This window comes from Rhinolophus sinicus, chromosome 5 (genome assembly GCF_057876585.1).
Source record: "Rhinolophus sinicus isolate RSI-liver-muscle chromosome 5, RSI-T2T, whole genome shotgun sequence".
Taxonomy (NCBI): Eukaryota; Metazoa; Chordata; class Mammalia; order Chiroptera; family Rhinolophidae; genus Rhinolophus; species Rhinolophus sinicus.
Window position 1 is genome coordinate 68,806,051 of NC_142505.1, and position 16,973 is coordinate 68,823,023.

Genomic DNA, 16,973 nt, shown 5'->3' on the forward strand with positions numbered 1-16,973 from the left:
CCACCAAAAGAAACACATTTTAAAACGGAGGGGAAGAAATTATCAAAGAAATAATGGCAGAACTTTCCCCAGGTGTGAGGGAGAAATGAGAGCAGAGGGCTTGGGACCCCCAGGCTGTGGCACAGCCTCCAGCAGCCCAGGCTGGCAGTGCCCTGCCTGGTCATGTGTCCTATTTTCACTCTCGTTTTCCTATGGCACTTTTTTGCAGACTTAAAACCTCTTATATAATCCTGCTGTACACAACTATTTGCAACTTGCTTTTGTTTTTCTAGCACTGCTTTGAAATGAGCCTATCCAAAAGTACATGCAGATCTCTACAGCAGTTTAGCATGAAAGAATTAGTGCACTTTGTGCCTGAAATAGAGCTGAAGAGGCCCCCCCCCCCGGCCCCCCCAGAAGCCACTGACTACAGCTGCTCACCCTGGTCCACGACCCTGCAGGCTGCTCGTGTCCACACATGCTGTGCATTTGTGCCCGAGCTCCACAGGGACACACACCCGAACGGGGAAAGGCTTGGCCATGGAGTCTGTGCACCCCTGCACGATGGGTCGCATCATCCCGCATCCTACACATGTTCTTTAATGTGCCTCCCGAATTATAGGATGCTGGACCCCTTTCAAAGGCCACTGGTGTGTGGCATTTCTCTTCTGGGAGGCACAGATAGCTGCTGACCCCGGGTCACTCTCCTTCCTTCCCCTGTGTAATACGGGGTCATCTCTCAGGACCATCCAGCCTCCCTGCTCCGGAGTGTGGCGCTGTGACTAAGTCCTGCCCGCAGGGTGTGAGCACAGCCTATGAGCAACTCCAAGATGCAGCCCTGGCCTCCCTGGGAGAGCCAGTGTGGCACCTGCAGGTCCTGCTGCAGCCACGTGGTAACAGGGTCTGGTGACACTGTCGACCCACAAGAGAGCTCTCCACCTGCCGGGGGTGAGAGTGGGGGGGGTGGGGTGGAGAGGGAGACACACACACGGGGGGGGGGGTGGGGGGTGGAGAGGGAGACACACACAGGGGGGGTGGGGGGGTGGAGAGGGAGACACATACATGAGGTGGGTTAGGGGTGGAGAGGGAGACACACACAATGGGGGGGCGGGTGGAGACGGAGACACACACCCATGCACAGGCACAGTTATTTTTGGATGTCTGTTATAGCAGCTTAGCCTAAACTCCAATCAACATCCTTTGCCATTTTTATATTGAATTGTCTTTTTCTCATTTTGTCATAGAACCTCCTTAACTAGCTGGATGTTAACCCTTTATTGGGAATCTGGGTATACAGATATTTTCTCCCAGCCTCAGGTTCATCTTTTCACTCTGTCTTTTGTCAAAAGAAGATTTACAAATGGCCAAGTTGTCCTCCAAAAAGATTATAACGACCGACGTTCCTAATAAGCCATGTATGAAAATGCGTATTCACTATCCGCACGTTGGTTCTGTGGACTCCCACGTAATTTTAATGTTTCCTAATTTGCTAACTAAAAGTTAGAGCTCCATTACTGTGGTGTGCATTCTTCCACGCCAGTGCAGTGGACATTCTAAGTCGGTTCTGTATGCACTGCTCTCCAAGGACAGCTGCCTCCCTCTCCTGCAGGAATGTCGCATTAGTCTGCAAGGGCTGACTGCCATGATGAACAACCCCGAAATCTTCACGGCCTAGCCCAGGAGAGGTTTGTTTCTTGTTCATGTCCCAGTCCACTTGTGGGCTGGAGCCAGGGCTTGTCATCGCTCAGGGATGCCGCCTGAGGACCCAACTCCATTCTGCTGGTGTCTCTGTGCTTTGCCCTCGGGCTTTAGAGCCCCTGTGAGGATTTTCTGCACCAGCAAGCAAGTGACAGGGAGGGACCAGGCCTGGAAGTGACCCATCACTCTGCCCACCACTCAGTCACAAGAGCCCCCAAGTGCAAGGAAGGTAGAAAATGGTCTGTGTCAGCAACAGGAACAATGACAAAGGTATGGTGCCTTCATGTCATCTGCCACAAGCACCCCTCTTGAGGCTGAGATCTGGGGCTCTGTCCCCTGCATCTGCTGCAGGACGCCCTTCATGCATGTGCTCAGGAAGCAGAAGCAGGTGGTGAGTGCAACTGGGGACCCTCAGGGCCAAGGGTTCCCACCCATGCCACCCACACAGCCCTGATCTGGGAGATGCAGGCTGCATTCAGGGCCCATCACCAAGAGGATGCCTCCTTGTCCTGAGCCCCCAGCAGCCCTCCGTATGTGGGGGAGAGGATATTTCTCCTAGACTCTAAGACCCCGGATAGACTTTGCATGTCTTAGCGCCAGGGCAGCACTTCTCAGAGTGTGAAGGTCGAAATTACTCCTAACAGCACCGTGACACTGTGGCTTTGCCACTCTCATCCTATCACAAATCTACAGTGGGGTCCCCAGAAGCCATGTGACACAGGACAGCACAGTGGACTTGCTGCAGAAGCAGTCACGAGAATCCACTGTCTTTTACTAAACCTTACTTTAGAGTGATGTGCAAAGTCTCAAACAGTGCCACTCTTTTCACTAAACATGTTTTGCTTTGTAAAAGTTATTTTTCATAAAATAGTTATTCATGTTACTATGTCATGGGTTTATTATAATTATTAAAAGTTATTAAATGAATAACTTTTTAATTTCTTAGTTTAAAACAAAACATGGTAAATACTGGCACACATCACCCCCAGAAACAAAAACTCTTTGGGGTCCTCAATTTTTAAGAGTGAAGGGGCCCGAGACCGAAGGTTTGAGAGTGGCTGGTACAACAGCTCAGGTGGCAGCTTCTGGAACCAGAACACTTCAGCTCAAACCTGGCTGCTCTTCAGCTGTGAAAAAAATAAACTATGCTAACAAACTTAGCGTGTGTGACCTTGAACAAATTCCCTGGTCTCTCAGCCTCAGTTTCCCCATTGGTAAAATGAAGTCAAGAACAACATGTCCTTCTTGGCTTGTCTGGTGATTAAATGCGGTGACCCTCACTGAATACTTCAATGGTACCTGGCAACAGTGCACCCTCGTCGAACGCCAGCCCTTACCAGGTGCATGCCCAGAGCAGCCAGTCCAGCATAACCATCCACAACAGGCATACCCATGTGTTCAGAATGCGGGGTGTGCACGAAATACGGGACGACAGAAGACAGCCCGGCCACCCGAGGGTCCACGGAAGGTGACGCGGTTTTCTCTACCTGTCAGCCACGTCCAGGTCACATTCTATCTTGTCCAGGCCGCTCGCGATGCTGTCCAGCTGCTCGCCCTGGTGGTGCAGGACTGTGGCTGCATCTTCCAGATGCTTCTGGGAACAGGCCATTAGCCCAGTCAGCGCCTGCCCCTTGGTCACGTGGGAGGATGACGCATCCATGGCAGCTCCCGGCTGAGACAGCAGCAACTCTCTCCAGAAGTGCTCGATGACGTGAAAGACAACATTCCGGCCAGGCTGCAAGGAACTGAACCAGTGCTTGACATGGTCCTTTTCCAGGATGGTGAGAGAACTGAAGATAAACTGAGAAGCCTCTTTCTTGATCTCAATTATACTAGAAAGGGGAAAGTTGACAAGAGTATCTCCAGTTTTACCCGTCATAAATTTTAGTGAGAGAGAAGTTAATGAAAGTTTTCCAGGAATCCATCGCTTTTCGAGTTCTAAATAGTAGGAGCAAGGCCAGGTGTGCACGCAGATGTCTCTGCTCATCTGGTTCCTGGGTCGGTTTGCACCACAGCCAAGGTCACTCTGCGTCTAAAGAAGATGGGACAAATTAGTGGGTGCGTGAGGCTAAAATGTGTCTTCATACTAGGATTAGACACTAGTACACCAACAGCGAGGGAATGGTCTGGATTCAGAGCACACCAGACACAGTGGCATGCAGCTGGGTCCTTACCTGGCAAGGGCTCACACATCCCCAGGTGACAGGCAGGACAGAGTCCTTGTCCTATTTAGAGAGGGGAGGGCCCCCGGGGCTCTATGCCCACCAGCGCACCCCGACTCAGACCAGGGCCCACAGCTGGACATGACTGAAGGAAGGAAATTGCTGGAAACCAGCACCCCAGGATCCTTCACACAGATACCGCTTTGGCTGTGATCACCTTTGTCACAAAACATTCTTTACAAGTTTCTAAACTAACACAGTCTCCTTTGGAAACTTGTGTAAACTGAATTTCAGAGAAAATAACCCTACAAACTTTTCCCTTCTTGTAATCACAAATAATGCTTACGGAGTTCCACACAATTATGTAGTTATATGTATATATTTTCTTTTCTATAGTTATAAGTAACGAAGGGTACTATTCATATCTATAATTAGCATTTATCAATGCAGTTTGAAAAGTCATGAATGACAGAACAACTCTTACAGAACATTTCGTCCAACCTTCTCATAAAGAATACAAGGCCATGAAAGGATGAGGACCTTCTACAAAGTCAAATCCCAGGTCATGACATGGCTTGAACAAGGCCTGCTAAGGCTCTTCGAAGCAGGTCCACCTGCCTGTGGCACGCCTCCCACTTCTCTCTTTCTCTCTCTCACACTTCAACGATGAGGTGACTTCCTTATAAGAATAGAACAAATAACTAATATTATCTCTTAAAATACTGAAAAGTGTGAGCTAGAGGCCACAGGGACTCTGCATTTGGTCAACAAGTTTGAAGCCACCATGCCATGCTGGGCTGCAAGGACAAGAGGACCGAGCCTGCTACAGCCCCCGGCTCCTGGAGCTAGGAGCCCAGTGGAAGCCTACGGATCCCCTCACAGAGCTACACTCTAAAGACATCAAGCAACACAAGGGAGAACACCAAGAAAGGGGGAACCTGCACCCGAAGAGCTTGTGTAGAACTGAGATTCCTAATTATTCAGAAATAAGTGAATGAGAAAAAGCAACGTGTCATCAAATACGCAGGGAATTGACGCAAACGGGACCCCAAAGTTCATGGAGCTGCAGGCTCAGTCAGGACTATGGCAGCAGCCGAATGGGTCTGCTGCCTATGGCACCTGGCACCCCAAAGCACCCCACATCGCCATGGCCACTCTTTCTCCAGACTGGGAGGGCCCACCTAGCCCTTACCTCTCCCTTCTCCCACCTCGTGAGGCAGTGCATTCTTGGCACATTCACTATGCCTGTACGTGGCAGGATGACCGCTTGTTTATGTCACTGTAAGCTCTCAGAGGGCAAGTATTTTATTCATATAATCCTAACTCAAGGAACACTTTGTGACTGAATGAACGGAACACACACTCCTGGTCGATGGTGTTTGTCCAGCAGGGTCCCTTGGCCCAGCTGAGGCTGCAGGCTGGCCTCACCCGACTGTTCGGAGTCCCACCGATGGCAGCGTGGACACTATCAGACACACTGTGCAGATCTTGTCCCAGCCAAACTATTACAGTGGCTAAAGGAGTGACGTAAGCAAGTTCACCAAGGCAAGATGATATGGAAACAAGGGGCAGACATTATTGGGAGGCAGTTCTCCACATCTAGTGTCAGCGTCTGTTGCAGACTGCCTTTCTCGTAGCTGTAGATGGTATCTCCCTTCTGGTCCACCTAGATAACAGGATACTGTGTGCTTGGAGGCAAGGGTGAGGCAGGTTTGTTAGCAGCCCCCTTAAAAAATTGGAGGGTTCCTGAGCTGTGACACAAACCGACGCTGTGTGCAGCATGCGCTCAGGCCCTCGGAACTTGGGGGACAGGGGAACAGACACACACATGTAGCCTGCTGTGCCATGTGTTACACCCTTTCTTTCTGACCCAGGGTCTCCTGTCTGCCGCCATATCTAAAAGCAGCAGCGGGCTCACTGCTAGCCTGCCAGTCTCAGAGCCATCACGGTTCCTGAGTGACGTGCACCAGGAAGGTCATGCTGCTTGGGGTATGGGTCTTCATACCAGAATCTCTCCCTAATAAAACGAAATATTTCAGAAGCAAACTCCAGAAACCCACTCTGTCAATTCCTAACACTCCAGGATGTTTCTACTCGACTTTAGGGAATATCAAAACTTTCCCCAACTTTTAATTCACTTAAAAAATAAGCATATGAAAAGTTCAGAAATAGGAAGTCAGAATGCTGGTTATAATTAGGTAGGAGAGAGGGGGCCTGTGGGGACCTCTGTGCCTGGTGACGTTCCATTTCTTGTACTGGGTGTACTCATTTCGTGATAATTCAAGATGTGTGCATTTTTTGTTCGTATGATTTGTTCATTTTTCAGTACTAATACTTCAATGAAAGGTTCATTGAATGTTTAACAATATAAATTTTATTACAAATTAATAATAAATGTACATATGAAAGGCATACCAGAGCTGAATTTCGGCTGAGTGCTACAATTTCACAAACACCTGAAATTACTACCTTAGACAGGAGCCCAGCCAGAAAACAAGCCACCACAAGGCTGTCACACTGACGAGAAGAGGTGCCACTCATTTGTGTATGACCCCTGGCCAGTTACTTAGCCTCTTTGCCTCCACTGCCTGATCTATCAGTGGGGCCAAAACTGCCCCTTTCCCACACTGCAGTGCTAAGGTTTAACTGAACTGATGTACCAAAGGCTCTCAGAAGTGGACCTGGCTCCAATATACACTTGCATACAGTATTACGATCACATTTAATCCTACAAAGTATGAATACAAAGAGTCTACGGCTTCCCTGACTCTTTTATTTCCCGTATGATTACTAGAACATCACCCGTCCATAATCCATCGTCTGGCCTCATTGGTTTTCATCATCTGATCAGAGTTAGCGACAGACAGTACCTGGCCACAAAAACGCAGATACACAAACATGACGATGAAGAAGAGGAGAAGACAGAAGAATGTGCCCAGTGAACACAAAATTAAGGTGCCAGGTAAAAGTAAAACAACTCTATTCCACCCCAGGACAAATACATTTAACATATTTGGATGTATTCTGGAAACTTCCTTCATCAAAACATCAAGAGCAGGCCGGCAGCTCCGGGATAGGCATGCACGCCAAACAGCTGGTTATTCGGTCCCACAAACCAGTCCAGATCACCAGCTGGGCTGATTACTAATACATGAAGTTAGGACAAGCCAAAAAGAGATCTGGCACATTAAGGGTGAGAATTTCGTCACCATTGCAAAATAAGGTATGGAACTCAGAAGTAATAAATATATATAAAGATTTCAGGGCTAGAGGGACCACAGAGACCATCTGTCCAACTCACTTCATTTCATGGACGAATGCGCACAGCACGTCGTGGCATAAACCCTAGACGTCCTCTGACAGGCTGGCCAGTAATCTTTCAAGAGTACTAACATCGTCAAGTGTTTTGCATGAGCGTCAATTCTGAGAAAGTAGCAGCCTTAGAATCTGGATATTTAAGGAAATACAATATAGCTCAGATACCAGAAAAGTATGTGTGGGTGAGCAGACAGAAGAACACTTAGAAATAAGCAACAGTAAGACTGCACATACTTACACTGAAGAGCAAAGGCAGTATGTAGTAAGCAGACTGCTGCAGATTAAGACTAAGGGAAGGTGAGCCTTCTACTTGAAGAATGTGGGAGGACTGGATGAGGAAGCAGCAGGGCCGGTGCCACCTTCTCGGGCCTTGATGGGCATGATGGCCCCAGGTCACAGAGAAACTGAGGCTGACAGCGTCAGAAATCTTTCCAAGGAGACAGATCCCCAAGAATCGTCTTCTTAGCCAGGACGACAATGAATGCCAGACCCAGGGGAATCTCAACACTAAAAATGCAGCCAACGACAACCTCACACTCTCACTGGGAGGCTCTGTGAAGGAGCCAGGAAGTCCCCACTCTCGAGACACTGGGAAGCCAGCGAGGAGTTCCTCAGCTGTCTGATCCCTGACCTTCAGAACAGGAGACCGCGCCATCCTCTTGAGGGGCCTGACCTGTGAGCTCTCCGCACACACCAGACCTTGCGGGTGCTCCCTGTGGGGCAGAGCAGCTGGGCACTGCCTTTCCTTTGTGACAATGGCTCACGCGGGACAGAGGTAACCCTAAAGCACACATGTCTTCATCAGACCTTCCTCCCTTGTGAGAAGCACTCACATGAGCACACTGAGACACCCACAGACACAAGGCAGAGCACGGCTGGACAGGGCTGGCCTCACAGGACAGGAAGCAGGTGCGACAGACCCCAGCTTGTCGTGACCCCCACACCTACCATGCTAGTGACAGTGAAAAACGAGAAAGTTCTCCACTTTCAGAATTAGGGAACGACTAGTGACATCAGCGTCACCATGGTTTTCAGTGTTTCCAAGTCTAAGACAAACACTGGGGGCCAAACACCTTGGGTCTCCATTACGGCAGTGTGCTCGCTGCCCTGGTCAGCCCTGAACCTGGCTACACCCTGGTCCTCGGGGCTGAAAGCAGCCCCCACTACCCAGACACCCCGTGCCGGCCACACACTGTCACCCACCCCTCAAGAGGGTGGGGAGGGACACACCTTGCTCACCACTGCCCAATACTTTGAGAGCTGGGTTTAGCATGGAAATTGAATTTTAACAATCACCTGAGCCAAGTTACCACATCCGAGCACTAAGGGAGCCTATGCACAAATACCCACAGAATTACTGAGCCTGGCACTGCAGACTCCAAGGGAGTATGCTGTCCTTCCAACCCCAGCTGCCACAAACTTTATGACTGTGGAAAAGTTACTTCACCTTCTGAGCCTGTTTATTTACCATTAAAATAAGTAAAGACCTAAGGACAACATCAGCTCTAAAATGTTCTAAAATTCAAAATGGGAGAAAAGAAAAAGGAAAGAAAAATTAGGAGAATCCAAACACTTCTCACTACTATATGTAAGAAAATTGAGAAAGTACTCAGGTTTGACTGACATCAGGGAAAAGCAACAGGAGAAACCTGTGGTCACCACTCCAAGAAGCCCGTGGATGTGCTTACGTGCGGACCAACTCGGTCTACACATTGGAGAAGCAAATACCACGTGGAAGGTGCCTTGTGCACAATGCCGGGACATTCCAGACACCCAGGAAGTACGTGCTGAGTGGTCCCCAAGTCACAAGCAGAAGCATTGACTGGCCACGTGGACCATTTTCTTCCTTCCACATGCTGACCCAGGTCTCCGATCTACGCTGAGTTCTGGAGTCCTTACTCGATCCTCACCTGCTGTCATCTGGAACCCAGACCTCCCAGTGAAAGACTAACAGACCTGTGTGGACACTGCAAACAGAGCTGGGGCGGCCCAAGGACGTCTGGGACGTCCCCAGAGTGATGCTCCCGGTCACTGGACAGCACTGCCGATGCACGGCAATCAGTATAATGGATCTCTTTCAGCCCGTGCATCAGACCTGTACCTGCAGCGAGGCTCAATATCAAGTAAACACCTATTTTTAGTTAATTTCCAGAGTGACAGAAGCAGCAACATTTTACACACCTTCCAGTAACTCCTGACCACAAGTAGGCTTAGAGCGAGAACAGTGGGAGCTGTGTGCCCAGGCGCCGTGGCCCGCCTTTTCCATTACCTTCACCTCCTGCTCCTCAGAGGCGCCCACTTTCGACCTGGGAGGTTCAAACATGCTGTTTGGGGTGTTTCGTTGCAACAACATGGCCTATTCACAGGGTGTGCACTGTCGTTCTAACTTCTCAGAGCAGACAACTGGGATTTTACGTAATTCTCACTGCATTTCCTACAAAGTGCTGACTTTTAAACTCCCCTCTGCTGTTTTCCCTTTGGCCTTCTGAGGGTTGTGTCACTGGGAAGTGACTGGGCTTAGAGCAGCGCCCGCCCCAGGTTGTGTGACGCAGGAGGTCTGGGTGGGGCCCAACAGTGTACATTCTCAAGGCTTTCAGGTGATGCCAAGGCTGCCGTCTAGTGGCCTTTGAGGGACACAGCCCTGCTCCCACTCTGCTGTCAGAGCCCCGTGTATACAGTGGGGATGCTGCAAACGCCAGAGGGCCACCATGTGGACTGGGGAAATGGCACAAATGCGTGGGCCAGCCAGTGTTCAAGAAAGGAGACCCCATCTCCCACCCCAAATGACAATCTCAGGGAGCATATGGACGTGGACCTGCTGGCCCAAGCCTCCCTTCTTAAGAAATTTACTCTCAACCACACAACTTCAGGAGTTGGACTCCTCCCAGGAAATACCCACCTGAATTTCATGTCTCCCATGGGGCAAACTTTGACCATATTTCCCATATCTTTAGATAATTATATAAATATGAACACTTTGCCCACACTTTTCCTTCTACCCCCCCCCCCCCCAGATCTGCATTCACCACAACTATGTGTGTCCAGAGAGGGAGAGGAAATGAATGAATGAATGAATACATGAATGCATGCCTGGAAGGAGAGCTCTACATCAGAAAGTAAAATGTGCTCATCTCCAGATGGGATTATGGGTGGCTATGCTTCTCCATCTTGCCTTCCCAGTGTGTTCTCACTTTCTGCTCCACGCTGGCCCAGTGAACAATGCCACACCTTGACCACACAGACAAAGGAGCTGATGGAACACAGATCCCATAATACCTCTGGCTGCTCCACTTGCCACAAACAACTCCCACCCCCGTCCTGTCCCATCTCATCTCTCTGTTGTTCCCTATTCCCACCTTAGATCCCTCTCCACTGGACCTCAGACTCTCCCAAACTCACTTTCCTCCTAGTCCTCCCCTGCCCCGCCTTTTACCACTTCTGATCCTCCCTGTTCTCCTTCTGGGGAAGCACTATAGGAACTGAGCTGTAAACTCAAACCTCCAGGACTGGGTCAGGAGTCTGTCCCCAGGTGCAGACTCCACAGCCACATCTATCTTTCCCTTCAGGTGATGAGAGAGGTCTTGCTCTTTCTTCTACTTTACTGTGGGTGAGATGTGTGCAGTTCTGCCCAACTCTGCTTTCTTGTCAACTCCCTACGTACAAGTATGTAATCTGCCAAGTTCACACAGTAACGAATCTGGTGTTTTTCTTTCCATGTTGATGCTGGTAGGTTTGTGAGGGCAGGACACTGACTTCTTCAATATGCTCAGACCATGACATGTCACCCCCACCACGTTCCCACTCAGATGTCCCGTTTTAGGCCTACGGTGTACGCTGGCTCAAATCCACAGCCTCGATCTCCACACCTTCATTTCAGGCTTTCCTATTCCTCCACCACTCCCTCCGGGTCCCCACCATCACCCCAGGCCCCCACCATGCCCTCCAGGTCCTCACCATCCCTTTAGGCCCCTAGCTTCCCCTCCAGGTCCCCCTCCTGGGCCCCATTACGTCCCTCCAAGTCCCCACCGTCTCCCTAGGCCCCCACCATCCCCCAGTACCCGACCTTTGGCTCTTCTGACCCTTTCTCCCACCTCAGATCCCTCTCCACCTGGACATTGGACTCTCCCAAACTCATTTTCTTCATAGTCCTTCCCTCCTCCGCCTTTCACCGTTTCTGGTCCTTGCTGCGCACAACCCACTACCTACCCCAGGCCCTGGGGCACAGGAATGGAGGGGTCCTCACCGCGACGCAGGCTCAGCCGCAGACAAGGGACTACGCTTTCCTGAGTCTTGAGGCGCGATGACTGCAAGATTCGGCACGGGCGCTGGGTGACGATCTTCGGTGGGCCCAGAATTAGGTCGGATGTGCAGTGCCGCACCGGCGCTTGCGCCTGCGCCAGGTGAGGGCCCGTGTTGAGCGCATGCGCTCAAGCCCCGGCGCTCTGTGGTTTGGGCTCCGGCAGGAACTCCGCCCGCGGCTTCTTGGTTCCACTGTTTGCGTCCGAGCGACCGCGCTTGAGTACGTGTGCCTCGCGGTTTCGCTCCGGCCGGCGCGGAGGCTGAGGCGAAGGTGGCCACAGCGTCTGCGCCGGAAGTAGTTTTAGAAAGTACTTCCTTTTCACCTCCCAGGTTCGAGTGTCAGGCGGTGAGAATCCCGAGGCCCGGTTCCGGCTCCCGCCCTTTGCGGGGCCACACACTTGACACCCCCAGCCGCTAGGCAGCTTCCTCTCCCCGGCAGCCCCTCCGCCTTCGGCAGACCCCTCCCTCCCTTCCCGACCCCCGACAGCCCCTCCACCCTCGGCACCCCCTCGGTCCCTGGCTGCCCCGCACCCCATGGACGCGGAGCCTAGCCCGGGATGGACAGGGAGACGCGCATGTTCGCAGAGAGCCACTTCCGAGGCCTCCGGGGATGTCTCCCCTGCAGGGTCCTCCCGACCCCGGACCATGTGGACTTTATCGAGAAGCCAGACTCCTTTTCCTACGCCGACTTCTTCAAGGGTTACCTGCTCCCCAATGTTCCCTGTGTTTTCTCCAGCGCCTTCACCGAGGGCTGGGGCAGCAGGAGGCACTGGGTGACACCCAGCGGGAAGCCCGACTTCGATTATCTGCTTCAGAATTATGGTAAGGACTGAGCGTGAGGGCTCGAGCAAGGACACAGCAAGCGCGAGCACGGCACTTAGGCAGGCTCCTCTGACTCTCGCCCTGCTAGAGCCTCTTAGGTCAGACTACAGAGGGCGCAAATGAGAGGAGCCACTGAGGGCTTGGGGGAGGCTGGGCGTGAGTGGATCCTTAGAAGAATTCGTGCGGAAATGGTGTAGCAATGAGTTGGAGGGTGGACAGGGTCAGAGAGAATGGACAAGCTGGAGGACTTACAGAAAAGTCTGTACTGACCCCTCCCTTTCAGGAGATGTGGTTGTACCTGTTGCAAACTGTGGGGTCCAGGAATATAACTCGAACCCCAAAGAACACATGCCTCTCAGAGACTACATCAGTTACTGGAAAGAGTTCATCCAACAGGACTACTCCTCTTCCCGGGGCTGTCTCTACCTCAAAGACTGGCACTTGTGCAGGTAAAGGCGTGGGCACTGGCTGCAGCACTGCTTTGTCCAGACCTGAGTGAACTCTGAGTGTACACAGAGGATCTCACCTTTTCCCCACTTAGGAATTCTAATCTGTATAAAAACTCTGACTCTCTGCAGCAGTGTGGGCATTCTCATGGTTCCTGCACGAGGTTGGCTGCTGTCGGGAATGTGGGCCTGGTGGAGGCGCAGGTGGGCTGTGGTTACATCTTTGTCACATGTGCCCAGAGCTGAAGGCTCCACCCCCATCCAACTGGCAGCACCCCGGCCTTTGCCCCTCCTCTCAGATACCCCTGTGACCGGTTTCCTTTTCCAACCCTACTTCTCCAGGTCCAGACTGTTCTGCTGCCAATCTCCTGGCTAGCCGGTAAAGTCCAAATGCTCTTTCCAGCAGGCCCTGTGTCCCACCTGCCTAAAATCTTCATCACTGCCGCGCCAACACTGACTCTTTAAGGAGAGCTTTCTCAGTCTGTCTCTACCTGCTGCACACTCCCACCTGGGGAGCTCAAACGATGCTACTCCAGAAACATCTCACTCTCACTGTCGTGCCCACTCTCAGAGGTGGTCCTCAGATTTTGTGTCTGTTTCCCCCACCCAGGGGCGTGCCTTTCATCAGCAGGGACCATCCTAACCCAACTCCCACCATCTGGCACTTAGGTGCTCACTTAATGTTGGATGAATGAGTGAACAATCGAATTCTTCTTTTGCCGATGTGGAAACTAAGGCTCAGAAAGGTAAAGTGACACTAGAACTCAGGCCCATCTGATTCCAGTACCAGCGCTAGAGTGCACAAGCCACACCAGCACTAGCCTCCCACCCCCACAGCACCCACAGCATGTCCTCAGTGCTCCCGCCACAATCCTTCATGCTCAGCACAGAGCTGGCTACGTAGCCAGTGGATCAGGAGTGACCAGACACTCGTCCTGGCCCTCAGGGACTCAGGCCTCGATGCTCATGCATGGGCTTCAGAGAAGCAACGAGTGGGTGTTTTGGTGAAAGTATATCCCAAGTATTGCATGGGACATACTTGTGCTGGAAACTTGTTCATTGTTTATTTCAAATTTGGTTTTGACTGAGTGTCCTGTATTTTCCCAGCAACTCTAAAATGAAAAGAGCAGAGCAAGCCCCAGTCAGGCAAACAGTGGTGGCCACAGGGGAGGTGCCATCTGAGCAGGGTTTTGATGAGTAAGCAGGAGGCTGAGTGCACAAAGGCGTGGTGTTTGGGGAAGTACAAGTGGTTTGGTGCCACTGGGCTTACCTGGTCATGGCCTCTGACCGGGCTTGCCATGCGAGTGAGTCCAGAAGCTTGTTCCATCCTGTCATTCTTCCTGGGGCTGGTTTAATATGCTCCTGTGTTTGGGAGCCCATGCTTGGGTTGTGGGGCCCACCAGGGTTTGAGAGGCTGGGGGTGAAAAGGACCTTGGTGGTCATGGCCGTCCTTGTGCCTGGGCCTGTGGCCTTGCATCCACTCGGCAGAGTTGAGGTCACTGGTGCAGGTGAAAACGCCAAAGTAGCCCACAGTTTCAGAAAACCAGCGTGATTCAGATGATACTTTTGGATCCCAACTCAGCCAGGGTCTGAAATCCTGGAACTGGTGCGGTAGGGACCCAGAGCTCCTGGTTTGCTGCCTGCATGGGTTGTCATAGCACCCCACAGCCATCTCATCTGCTGTGACTGGTTCAGTCATTTGGGTGAGCTCAGCTGGGGTCACGGGGCTGTAGTCATCCGGTGGCCTATTAAGGCTGGGTGGTGTGAGGTGGCCCCACTCAGCCTGGTCATTGGTGCTGGCTCTGTAAGGTCACCTCACATTGGTGACCAAGTTGGACCCGGGTACGTGGCGGTGGCAGCATCCTCATGTCACATGCTCTCTGAAGGGACTCCTCTGCTGAGGGCGTGTTCACCCTGCCCACGTACTTCTCGTCTGACTGGCTCAATGAGTACTGGGACTGCCTGGATGTGGACGACTACCGCTTCATCTACATGGGGCCCACCGGCACCTGGTAACCGCGCGTCTTTTCCCCCACCCTCCTGTCCCCTGGCCCCAGCCCCTCTCCTAAGAACCTCTGGGACAGTTCCCTTGGCCAAGCCATGGAGCTGGCTGCCAGGTCTGGCATTTCCAAGCCCACTTCCGTTCTTTACTCTGTGGCTCCATCCAGAACCTGAGCACCTCCTGTTACTGTTGCTATTCTGGGGTGGGGTGTCTGGCTCACCCCTGTGGCTCTCAGGCAGGTGTGAGAGCTGGGAACCTCAGGCCTGAGCATGGCCAGCCCACTTGGAAGAGCCAAAGCCCATGCCCAGGCCACAAGGTACCAGCAGGGCTCTTGCGCAGGTCGCCGTTCCATGCCGACATCTTCCGCTCCTTCAGCTGGTCTGTCAACATCTGCGGGAGGAAAAAGTGGTTCTTCTTCCCACCAGGACAAGAAGAAGCTTTGCGGGACTGCTATGGCAGCCTGCCCTACGACGTGACTGCTTCCACACTCCTGGACAGCCGCCAGCACTGCAGCCCACCGCTGGAGGTCACGCAGGAGGCAGGCGAGATGGTGTTTGTGCCCAGTGGGTGGCACCACCAAGTCCACAATCTGGTAGGGTGGGCCCTCCCCACCCCACCCCACATGCCCATGACATAGTCCAGGCAGTCAGGGAGACACACCAGGGGGCTCCACCAGGCTGGTCCTGACCCCTTTCCGACTGCCCCTCGGCCTGCCCTTGGCACCTTCCTTCATGCTTCCCACAGAGAGGGCTGTGTCCGCCCCTCCTGACTCCACAGTGGGCAGGTTTCCCTCTGGGAGAGCCTGGGTGTGGGACAGGGCAGGCCATGGCAAACCTGGTGCCATGTGTGGGCATGTTGACTTCCACACACAGCACTGCTAAAGGCCCCCAACCCCCATTCCCTCCCTCCCACATTGCTTTCCTGGTCTTCTCCCCTAGGCCCTCGGGGAGCCTGCTCTGGGTTAGCTGTGGATTCAGGATCTCAGCCTTGGCTCCCTCTCGCTGCTGTCATGCAGGGGGAGGTGGGAGCAACCCTTCCAAACCAAGGAGGGCTGGGAGGATCTCAGGACATGGGAGGGGACGGTGCCTGCTGTGGGCTTGAGGGACAGCCTGCAACTTGTCCTTTCCAGGAGGACACTATCTCCATCAACCACAATTGGGTCAACGGCTGTAACCTGGCCAACATGTGGCATTTCCTGCAGCAGGAACTCCGAGCCGTACAGCGGGAGGTTAGCGAGTGGAGGGACACAATGCCCGACTGGCACCACCACTGCCAGGTGAGATGTCTGCCGGGACAGGAGAGGGCCACGGGGTGGGGAGCTCACCAAGGACAAGGCTGCAGTGGGGGGAGGGGATGGGGTGATGGCCAGGCCTGCCTGTGAGGGTCAGTCTGGGGCTGAGGCAGATCACGGGCTTCCAGGCTGTGGGGCTGAGATGCATCCATCTCTGGCTAGCCCCGGGGTGTCTGTCACCATGCTCAAGGGCCATGGCTTGGGGTCCTTTGTAGGTGGGACCATCCACAGTCAGCAAAAACCTGGAGCTGCAAGTGAGCAGTGGCTCATTGGCTGCTTCTCTCTGTCCCAGGTCATCATGAAGTCCTGCTCCGGGATCAATTTTGAAGAATTTTACCATTTTCTCAAGGTCATTGCAGAAAGGAGACTCCTCCTCCTAGCGACAGAGACAGGCCCTGGTGAGAGGGAGGGCAACAAGGGCACTGGACTGGGCCCCCAGCAGGCTGCTTTTGATATCAGCCGCATTGCTGAGGTGCTGGCATCCGTGGTGGCCCACCCTGACTTTGAGAAACTGGACACCAGTGTGTTCTCCCCCCGGCCAGAGGACCTCCTGCAGCAGCTGGAGGAGCTGGTGGCCGCCACTGCATCCCTTTAATGCGTAGCGTGAGGATCACGTGACATGTCCTGGTGTGGAAGGCATTCGCCCTGCTCCAGGGTCCCTTCCAGAAATAAAGCTCCATCCTGTGTGGCCTGAACATGTCACCTCCCCGCTGAGCCTTGTTGTCTTGGCCTCCCAGGTTCGGTTCCTGCTCTTAAGGGTCTGGTACCACCCTGTTGGCATCCCGGGACCTCAGTACCTGTCCAGAGAGTCCAGGTTGCTTGTCCTCATGAGGCCCAGTGGCACTGGGGACTCGGATCCAGTGCGGGGTGGGTGGGGAGCTGTTGGTAACTCAGACCTGCGGCAAGGAGGCTGGGAGTATGCTGGGGACTCGAGTGGGGGCACGGCACGCAGCTGG

The 16,973-nt window shown here is 52.8% G+C and overlaps 2 protein-coding genes across 7 annotated transcripts in view; one reads left to right on the forward strand and one right to left on the reverse strand.

The window, feature by feature from the left end:
- The window catches only part of SNAP47 (synaptosome associated protein 47), a 64,092-nt gene extending 52,443 nt beyond the window's left edge, over positions 1-11,649 (reverse strand). For 3 of the 5 annotated variants that reach the window (XR_012489482.2, XM_074312168.2, XM_019755040.3), the window contains exons 1-2: positions 11,364-11,644; positions 3,165-3,709 (exon numbers count right to left, since the gene is read on the reverse strand). Coding sequence is in view for 4 of the 5 variants with exons in the window: in XM_074312168.2 (XP_074168269.1) it covers positions 3,165-3,664 (500 nt within the window). In the remaining variant the exon portion in view is untranslated. Of the gene's footprint in view, positions 1-3,164; positions 3,710-11,363 lie in introns of all 5 variants that reach the window. The other 2 variants (XM_074312169.2, XM_019755039.3) reach the window with 1 other exon arrangement.
- Positions 11,650-11,789: 140 nt separating this feature from the next.
- JMJD4 (jumonji domain containing 4) lies at positions 11,790-16,712 on the forward strand. Of its 2 annotated transcripts, XM_088798879.1 has the most exons (7): positions 11,804-12,278; positions 12,562-12,727; positions 14,611-14,736; positions 15,066-15,326; positions 15,657-15,747; positions 15,856-16,002; positions 16,310-16,712. In XM_088798879.1, exons 1-7 carry the CDS (start codon positions 12,014-12,016, stop codon positions 16,610-16,612), a joined length of 1,359 nt encoding a protein of 452 aa, XP_088655005.1. In that variant the 5' UTR covers positions 11,804-12,013; the 3' UTR covers positions 16,613-16,712. The 2 variants fall into 2 exon arrangements, with proteins under 2 accessions (XP_019610593.2, XP_088655005.1); XM_019755034.3 differs by lacking the exon at positions 15,657-15,747 and having other exon boundaries at positions 11,790-12,278; positions 15,066-15,318.
- The last annotated feature ends 261 nt before the right edge of the window (positions 16,713-16,973 follow it).

Coding starts and splice junctions, on each gene's coding strand:
- JMJD4 (XM_088798879.1), top strand. CDS start 12,014: ATGGACAGGGAGACGCGCATGTTCGCAGAGAGCCACTTCCGAGGCCTC. Junction 12,279..12,561: donor TTATCTGCTTCAGAATTATG/GTAAGGACTGAG, acceptor CCTCCCTTTCAG/GAGATGTGGTTGTACCTGTT. Junction 15,748..15,855: donor CTGCTGTCATGCAGGGGGAG/GTGGGAGCAACC, acceptor TGTCCTTTCCAG/GAGGACACTATCTCCATCAA.